Source organism: Calypte anna, chromosome 2 (assembly GCF_003957555.1).
Source record: "Calypte anna isolate BGI_N300 chromosome 2, bCalAnn1_v1.p, whole genome shotgun sequence".
Classification (NCBI taxonomy): domain Eukaryota; kingdom Metazoa; phylum Chordata; class Aves; order Apodiformes; family Trochilidae; genus Calypte; species Calypte anna.
This window is the reverse complement of record NC_044245.1, coordinates 139,751,669-139,761,630: the sequence shown is the minus strand read 5'-3', so window position 1 is coordinate 139,761,630 and position 9,962 is coordinate 139,751,669. Positions and strand designations below refer to the sequence as shown.

General features: G+C 38.7%; 1 protein-coding gene across 2 annotated transcripts in view; it reads left to right on the top strand.

Annotated features, from left to right (window-relative positions):
- The window catches only part of TMEM65 (transmembrane protein 65), a 34,237-nt gene that overhangs the window by 1,144 nt on the left and 23,131 nt on the right, over window positions 1-9,962 (top strand). The window contains exon 2 of one of the 2 annotated variants that reach the window (XM_030444448.1): window positions 7,125-7,208. The exons of the other annotated variant lie outside the window; for it this stretch is intronic. Coding sequence (XP_030300308.1) covers window positions 7,125-7,208 — 84 coding nt within the window. The remainder of the gene's footprint in view (window positions 1-7,124; window positions 7,209-9,962) is intronic. 2 annotated transcript variants of the gene reach the window in all.

Below are 9,962 nucleotides of genomic sequence, written 5' to 3'. Positions count from 1 at the left end.
TTTGTGTGTGTGTGATAGGTTGTTCTTGCCAACTTGACACTTTTGCTTAAACAAATCAAAAACCTGACAAAACCAAATCCACTTAATTACAACCTTGGTACTTCTGGTTCTGATGCATGGCTGAAATTTATGGTCCTTGTTGCAGCGGAGGTGATAGCAGGTACTCAAGAGATCAGTGTGCATTTGATCTAGGCCTCTTTGTGACTTTGATAGTAGCATGCCCTTGGAAAGGGCAAATCCGTGCCTTGTGGCTCTTCTCTACATGTCTGGAAGAAATCTTGTGGTGGGCAGGGAACAGGTCTAGATGTCACTGTAGGAATGCTGCTTTTGTGAAAAGACCAAACCTTTTTTGTCCCTCTTTGGTTTTGTTTATAGCACAGTTGCATATAGACAGTGGTGTCTCTAGTCAGAATGAGAGTTGTTCATTTAAACTATTCACTTTAAACCATTTGTGCTTCTGTTTTGAAGAGCACGGATCAGTTGTATTTGTTTTTCTACAAAGTAGGAAGTATGGTTAAAGCTCTAAGTTGGCACTGACATTTAAATACTAACAACTAACACTCTTCCTAAACAAATCTTTGTCATCTCTTGAAGGGCTCTTGCCATGAGGTTTTTGTGTGTTTTTATCTTAGCAGTTATTGCTCAGGTGAAACTTGGTTGCTTGCAGTGCTTCTGTATACCTGGAGGCTCACGTGGTGGATATCAGAATGAGACTTAAAAATGTATTTCAGTATGATGTTGCAAAGTTTATACAGTGATAGTTCAACAGATGGTCCTGTTTAATATCTTATTGCTTAGTTTCTGTTAGCTATAGTTTGAAAGGCTGTTTCTGCAAAATACTTTCTGATGATCTAAGATTTAGAAGACAAACAAAAGCATTAGTTTGAGTTGAGAGGCTTTTCTGCGTGGGACCTTTTTAGTAAGCTGCAAATTTATTCCTACAAAAAACCCTACACTTGTGTCTCTAACTGGGAGTGTTAATCTCACCAGAGATTGTTTCAACAAAACCTCAGTTGTGGGCTTTGTAGTCTCACAGATAAGAGCTGCACAAAGCAGCATAATGCCATCAGACCTTGGTCCCTGGAGTCAGATTCTTGATCTGCCCATCTAACAGCTTGATAAAACATTTTTGATAATAACTCTTTCCCTTAGCTAGCTTCATTCATGTTTGGTGGGGTTTTTTCTTTTAATTTTTTTTTATTACCAGACTGCAGGATGATAACAGTTGTCAGCTTTTAACACAAAGAACTTATGTTTCTTCCTGTGTTGTGCAAAAAGAAAAACCGCAGTAACCAAGAAAGGCTTCTAGAAAGTCTGGAGAAAAAAAAGAATCGTAAGATTATAGCATGTACCTTGTGTACATTCCCATATATTCTAGAGAACTAAAATCATGTGACCAAGAGAGGAAATGTGGCACAGAAATCATTCAGTGCTGGCAAAATAGGTGCTCTGCTGTCATCAGGTGCACCCATCATAGCAGTGAATCCTCTTTGATGTACACATGTGTGAGCTGCTCTGGGCAGTCCTGGAGGGGTGGGGGGGTGGATTGCCCATAGATGTTTTCTTTAGAGGGCTGATGCTGACAAAAAATGAAGAAAGGCAGTGAATGTAGACACAGGCTCTTGAGATGTCGGATGTATATCATCACTCTCTACACCAAGGAGTGCCAGAAGAAAGCAAAATGAAGAGCTGCACTGCAAATTATATTATTTCAGGGTGAGATGTTGATATTCTGTACTTCGCATGCTTTATTATGGTTCAGTAATATTTCATGTTTGCTCTATTCTTCTGTTGAAGTGGTGGCTGTGTAGGAATGATCTAACTTAACACAGGTGTTGATTTGTGGCAGATGAGGGTGAGAGGTTTTAGTGTCCTGCTTCCCACTTCCTCCAATCTACTAGGATCACTTTTGATTTTTACAGATGATGAGCTCAATCAAGATAAAGTGGGTTTAGAGATGTTTGGTTTCTTCTCAATCTCCTTGTCTGGTGGCAGCATGCTGTAGTTCCCAGTAGCTGATTCTTTAGATGAGATCACTAGTTTTGCTCTTATGTTGATTTCCAGTGAAAGTGCTCCAAATGCAGCCTTCAGATTTCCTTGTCTAACTGCTGAGTAAATTCCTGAATCGGGAAAATCAGTCTCTACTCAACCATGAAATGCCTGTGCACTTTTGCCATTGTGCTTAAGCTTGTTTTCTGCCTGTGATCTTTTCATACTTCCATATGAAGAGGGAGGTCTTAGTCCGTATCCTTCTTAACACACTCCTTATTGGGTTAAGTTTTGACCTTCTTCCTTCACTACCTCTTCTGTGCCCTAACAGACCCCATATCAGCTAGGGGAAGCTGTCAGCAATATGGGGAGACCTGGGCACATCAAGAACCAAATGGGGCCTGTTCCTCAGCCCATTCCCAGGCCTGCCACCAGAAGGATGCAGTTCCATCAACTAATCGCCCTAGCGCGAAATATGACAGGACACAGTGTCTGTGGCCTCCGCTAATGGCAGAGGCTACAGGGAAACCCATCTCTTGCTGCGGCTGCTACGCTGAAGGACGGTCCTCAGGTAGGTGAGTTGTAGCCATATACCTGTAAGTTAGGTGAGTCTGAAGCATTTTTGAAGCTTTAAGGTATCTGCCTGCGCTATACACATAGAAGGTGCAGGTGGGGAGAGGTGAATGTATTCCTGTCATCACCTTGCCACCTGTCTTACCTTGATGTTTGTGTCTGGAATCCGCAGCTTCCAGATGCCAAGCACGAGCTAAACAGCTTAGCTTGTTAATAAATAGGGAGGTTCTCCTGTTTGTTTTAGTGCATCAGTCAGAAACAGTCTGCAAGCTTGTGATAAAGCGTGGCTGGGAGCCTGATGAAATTAATAGATGGGGTTTGCATAGGAGAAGCTGAGGAGAAGGTTATGAAAGTGAATATTCATGCATTTACTCTCAGAAGATACTGTGATAACTGTCCTGGTTTAAACTATAATCTGTATCTTACTATCTTAAAATTTAGTCAAGACATTGCTAAATTGCTCTTTTTGAAGGCAGCTGCAAGACCTTCTCACCTGGATTTAATATTCCTTTAGTATTCCTTTACTTCCTTCAGTATTCCTTTTTCATTATTTTTTTCCCGATCTTGGAAAGATGAGTAAGGTGTCACATTTTCCCAGGAAGAGATTTGAAATGAAGTTTTTTAAATTTCAGTATGTGTTTCATGTAAGCAGTCAGCCACCCCAGACGGAGAGCATGGTTGTGGACCAGAATACAAGTATTTTGTATTTTTCTTTCTCATTCTTGCGGGAGCACTGAAGTAACAAGCAAGCCAATTCATTTAATGTGTAATAGTTGTGCTTTGTGCTTTGCTCTTTGTGGAAGCAGTGCCCTGTATTCAAAGCTTATTTTGGTTGGCAGCAGTCAGTCAAATCTTTCTTCCTGTTGCTACTTTGCTACATGGGGAAGATGAAAGTGTGAAAATCTTGCTGGCAATGTGGACAATGACTGAATTTCACCTTCTGTAGAAATTCTCCATTATAAAAGTTGTGTGAGAAAGAAGATGTAACTCCTTTCTTAGAGGAATTATATTCAGGTTTTCTACTTTAGTTTTCAGTTTATGATATGAAACGATTCTTAAAAGCACTCCTAAGTAGTGCAGCAAGCCTGGTAATGAGGATAAATACTAAAGGATTTTACTTGCTTAGCTGAGAAATGCTAAAATTAGCAGGTCTGCTGTGTTGTTTTCTTCTAAGGGTACCATTTTTCTTCTAAGTTCTGGGTGAAAACGTTCTTGAGCCCAAATGTAACCACTTTCCATTAATAATACTAACGACTCAGACTAAGAAATTTCAGGTCTTGATAGTGAATCTGCTTTTTCCCCATCTTTTCTTGCAAAAATGGGAAAACAGTTCCTGATTTCCCATTTTTATGTACGTATAAATTATATATATATGTTGTATATCTTTGTGTATATACAATATGTATTTGAGTATGTGTGCACATGAAATACAATTACTTGAAAGCACCAATTTCCATTTTATATTATAAATGGAAGGCTCTTGTGGTGTTGACATACTCTTATTTAGTGTATCACTAAGTAAAAGACCTTCTGAAATGTAATTGTTTGCTTCTCTGCTTGGCAAAGTTGTGTTTTAAATGGAAAACCTGCAAAGACACAGTAGTAATGTGGTCTCGACAGGTAATTTTGTCATTTTTGCAGATTTTGGAGAGTGCAGTCTCTAGCTAGAGTCTCTTTGAAAGCCCTGCTATGTCATACCATACATGACTCAATAATCTGAACAATCTGGTCCATTCTGATAGAAAAACTATCTTAGTTTTACGTTACTGAATCTTGTCTTTGTTTAAATAAATATAAAAAATTAAAACGTCGTTAGTGTGTGGGTAAAGGGCACCCTCTCCACGAGTTCACTGGGACTGTGAGCTGAGAAATTTGCAAGCTTGTTGCTGGTTTTTGGGTGAAATGCTACTTTGGTGTCAGAAACAACATCTCTGGTATGTTAGATCTGGTATTAGATTTATGAACTCTACAGTTTACTGGAATAGCTGAGGGAGAATGTGAGTGTAGGTGTTCCAACTTCCACAGCTTTAATAAGAAAAGTTAATTCAGAAGACTGGGAATGTCAATAAATTAATTTAGACAGATTTTATTGAGATTTTTAGATACTTTAAATGTGATCTCCTATGAGAAGGATTCCCTTTGTTGCGTGGGTTGGATGCTGCTTGCTAATATAAACAAACCATTTACAGTGGTGGTTTAGAGATTTTTAGTACTGCTTTTTGCTAGAAGTTAATCTGTGTTAACAAAGCCTAATTCAGTCCCTGTGGAAGTACTTGTCTTGTTTGAAGATTGATTTCTTAGTGGAAGTGGAGGTGTTTTTGTGAGGACTGCCCAGCCTGATGAGCTGGAAGAAGCAGAACAGCCTTGTTGCTGGTGAGTTTGAGCAGGCAGGATGGCAGCTGGTGGGGACAGTTCTGTCTCCCTCTCTCTTCCACAGGCCCAGTGTACACAGGTGAGCTCTGAGCTGTGTGAGGAGAAAGATTATCTGCCTCTTCCTTGCTGTGATCTGGGTCGAGGTAGTACTTTTTTTGTGTTCGCGTGTGGTTTTTTGGTTTTGGTTTGGTTTGGTTTTTGTTTTTTGTGTTTTTTTTAATTTTAGTGTTCGATTGCTATTCCAGGAAAAGGTCCTCTGGCAGACTTCTGGCAAGCATTTAATTCACAAGTTTGAAGTGCCCTGTCAAGCTGGTAAAAGGACAGACTCTTGCCAGCCTGCCTGCAGGCAGTCCCTTTGTGTTCTGACACCATCACAGCATACACCAGGACTATTGCTAATCTCACTGCTGAGTCAAAAATATTCAGTGGTAAAATGAGTATCATGTTTCAGATGAAAACATGTGCTACTTTTCATTTTGCTGATGAAAAGCTTTGAAATTCTTTCTTTTCCCCTAAAACCAGGGAAGCTTATCTCCTGAGGGCAAAGTGCAGAAGGAAGAGTGCTGTGCAGACTCTGTTAAGCATTTTCTTTAACATCCTCAAATGGAACTGTTCTGTTCTCAAATGGTGGTCATCTGTGTGATGTAAAATATTTTATTAAACAGGAAAAACGAAACTATTATAGAAGACTTCTCCCCCTAAATGTCAGTTAATACAATAAATTCTAGCCATTTATTTGAAATTTATGTCATTTTGCCGTTCCAAAAATAATAATTAAATAAAAAGGTGAGAATGAGTTCTGTCATTTCCTAGTCTGGAATACTCAATACATAAAACTGCTGAGGCTTTCCCAGGCCTCAACACTGAAGAGAGCCTCTACCTGCTGTCCTCTTCAGGGAGCTGGGATGGAACCTGGCATGGGAAACCTGGCTTTTTACTCTGCTGGCAGGTCACAGAGATTAAGTAGATGCTATGACCTGGGATAAGGTTGATTGATCAAGTGAACCCAGCGGCTGTCGAGTAACTGGTAGAGGTGGGAGTTCCACATCTTTTTTTTATCCATGGATTGGATTCTTACTTATTATGAAACTTAATTTATTAATTTTTCTCTTCCATCCTGTCTCAAGAATATGGATGCCTGTTATCAGAAAAGGTGAGGTGCATGGGGAGGTCTGGACACTGCATTGGGATACTTTAGTTAAGAGATTTAATACTTCTGAAGTCCTATTGAGAGGTATGTCCCATTTCCCAAGAAACCTTTGAAAAGGGAAAACATAGTGGGGAAAAAAAAAACAGACCAAAAAACCAACCAAGTCCCAAAACTCAAAAAAATGCAAAAAAACCCTCACCTCCAAAATGTACTCTTGGGCACTAGACAGTCTGTTTCCATTGTTCATTCTTACTGTGTTGCATTAGCCAGTCTGACATTGCATGTCATTATTGCAGTGCTTCTTCATGGTTAAGCTTTATTTCAACAGGATATATCTGATTTATTTGGACTTCCCTTTTTTATGTAACAAGAATACTGCAAAGTTAGGTAGCTTTATAAAGTTGAATTTTTCATCATGTTATCTCAATACATACATAGTTACTTACAGAAAAAAGTATATAGAAAAAATTTTTGAAAATTTTAACTTTGAATGAATTTGGTAGTATTCTCTACATTAAATTCTTTGAGATCAGTTTTACTGATGCTAATATAGATGGTCCCTTGGGACAGGGTCATGTTTATATTACTGAAGTGTTAGAAGAGGCTGAAGTTTATTGACGTAAATAAAAAGATTGGTGCTTTGTTGTTCAATGTAAAACTTTCCTGAAACTGTTTCCTGAAAACCCAAACTGTCAGTGTAACTGTCTACCTTTAAACCACATTCAGCAAGGTACTGTTTTCTGAAATTCATGTTGGTTTTTCTTTTGTGGTTTGTCTTCCTTCCGTATTCTGAAATTTTACTTTGTCATGTAACTTGAAGTTCTAGTCAGAGTCCTTTGCTTAACTACAGTAACTTTGCCATATGTTTTTGCAGAAAAGAGCCTCCAATCATTCAGGTGGAATTAATGTAAGCCCTAGATAAACCCAGTCATCCTTGTGTTTATCAGGGCTCTTTTCTTGCTGGTGGATACTCCAGCATGGATTGAAGGATTTTGAAATAATGACTTATTGTTGTTCTGCTTTTGAAAACTCGTTGTAGCTTCCAAATATCCTAAACCATTGGTACCACTTGAGACGCCAGCGGAGGAGCTAGTATCACCTGAGATGACCAGTGATGATCTTGGTACAGTAAAAAAGACGAATGAGCAAAAAAAGTGTGTTTGCTAAGACGTGGCATTGCATAAGGCCAGCAGGCTACTGGTTTGCCAGACTTTCTGCTTGCTTCTTTTGGTGCAGTTGGCATGTATTGCTTCAAGAAACATAAGTATACAGGTTTTGCTTATTTACATTATTATAAATCCTTCAATCTCAAGAATTTAAGTGATTCTCATATTTCTTTGGGGACTTACTGTGACCAAAGAAGTGTTTCAAGGCAGAGTCTTGTCAAAATTCCTGACCTGTACCATAATTTCTAGATAATACTTGATCAGAGATTTCAGATTATGAAACAGCTTTATTTACTTGAAGAAGCTCAGTGTCATAGTGTCATCTATCATACCCTAGGTAGCTTTTCCTAGGATTAAATTACATGGTCCAAACGTAATGCAGAAATAACATTACTGTTAAAAAGTATCTTTATTTAGTTAGTCCCTTCCTGCATTTAATGTTTTAGAAAAGGTAAAATTGAAGATTGCACCAACTAAAATTTGTTTTCCGTCTTTTGCATGTGTTGAAGCATGTCATGTGTGCAAAATAGTTGTCATGCATGAACATTTTAAAATCATGAATTAAAGAAAAAACTGAACCTCAAACAATTGTCCTTCAACTGTGTGTGTCTTGTGTAAAATAATAAATTTTATTTATTATTTTATTTATCAGGAGACAGATTTTTTTTTTTAGCTGTCTTCTCTGGTACGCAGGGTGGTTTTGATGTAGGTGTTTTTAGCAAAGATCCCATGGAATGCAACTTTTACCTATGGTGAAACTTAAACCTTTCAGAGTGATAATTAGAAACTTCGACCTCCATGTAATAGGCATGAAGGAAATGAATCATGTTTATTCCATGAAAACAGAGGTGCTGTTTCACTGTGTAATTAAAATTAAAAGAAAAATAAGTCTACCGGTTTCTCTAAAAAAGAAATCATTTAGAGCTTACTCATTCAACTGAAAACTCTTAGCTTTAGTCATCCTCATTTATCATTAAATCAGTCCAAATAGGGCACTCCAGAGGCAGCTTGTGTCTCTAGAGAAAATCTTTTCTAAAATGGAAAAGTAAATGGAAAAATGAGTTACATATATGTTACGTGGACAGAGTGCTTAAGGAAGCTGTCTTGGATTCCTCTGGTGCTGTTTGTTTGTTAGGTAGGTTTTTTTGGTGTGGTTGGTTGGGGGGTTTTTTGTTTGCTTTTTTTTTTCTGTGGTTCCCCCCAGTGAAGTAGTGTTTCAGACTGGGGAAAGCTGGACTTGTGTGTCTGCATTGGTTTGTGCCCCCTCCTGTCTTTCAGGGAATTTTTGGGGTGTGCCTAACCTATGCCTGAAACAAACCCCTTGCTTTCTCTGAAAGATGGGGAGCTTTTTAAGCCAATGCCTACAATACTGTTTTTAAAGCAGCAGAGTGCATATTTCATTTAAGACTACAGGATATGAAATCATAGCTGACTTTTCCAGAGTTCATTTACTTTGGATTCTTATATATCTGTATGCTAATTGTTAATAAAATATCTACATTAGCAGCCGTAACACTTGCTGTTTGGTATTTTTTTTCTGCATCATTTGCTGCTTTTCTTTACATGATGAGCTTATGTTCATTGCCTTTTGGGTATTCTTTGAGGACTTTTAAATTTAATTTTGAGCTACATGGTTAAACTTTTTGCAGACTTCACCAGGTCATTTATTTGAACTTACCTGTTCTCTCAAGGTAGTAAGAGAATAGCAACATATTTGAAGACTGCAAGATTATGTGTTTGGAAATGGGGCATATTCTTTATCAAGTGTCCTATTGCTATAAAGCAGAGAACTAGCAGGTGGCTTGTTTTATTTTCAGTGTTTGTACCTGGGGATAAAACCTTTCCTCAGCATACTTGCTAAATAGTTTGTAGCTTTTAGGAGGGTAGGCATTGCCAGAATGAAAATTTGCCTTACTGTTTGATCCTGATGTAAGGCTCCTGCATGACCTAGGGGGAAGAATGGAATTTAAATTTCATTAAATGCAAAAGAGGGAGAAGGAACCTGAGACATGATTCTCACCAGCAGCCCAGGCCTTGGTTCCCAAAGCTCACTTCTTGGAGATAGTTTGGGACAGCCTATCAGCTGGACACCAGCAGTTCTTTCAAAACTTTCTGGGAAGCCTGCAGCAGGGTTGGGAGGAGACACTGGACACTGTGTGAGTCTTGTCCATGCCCTGGGCAGAGGTTTGTCTGCTTAGGGGTTATTAATGTATATAAAGGTGTATGGCTATAAACCTCAGGTATTTTCTTCAGGTTCAAATGCTCATTGCGAATCAACAAGTAGTTGCATTTTGACCTGCTGTGGGTTTTTTTAGATACCACCAGCCAGATAACCAGATAGCCAGATAACCACTGGCTATTGTACTTTTACAACAACATTTTGTTACAGATATGCAGCTGTTTGTTCTTGGTAGCTTTTGGCTTTATTCAGTGATCCATCCCTTGCTGCTGGCCAGTTTGCTGTAACTCATCTTACATAGAGACTGTGGAATCATCAGTCTCAATGAGGGTACTGTTCTGTCTTTCATGGGAATCTGAATGGGCAGAAAATGTGGTTTACTGGATTTATTGGTTTTCATGGAAGACTGGAGAGAAATGCACATGGAACAGACCAGTTTCTTTAGTCAGCTTCTCTTTAAATACCATCAGTTGTATCTTAGGTTTGAAATAGACTTTCAGTCCAGCTGCTTCTTTGCTTCATTAAGTCCTGC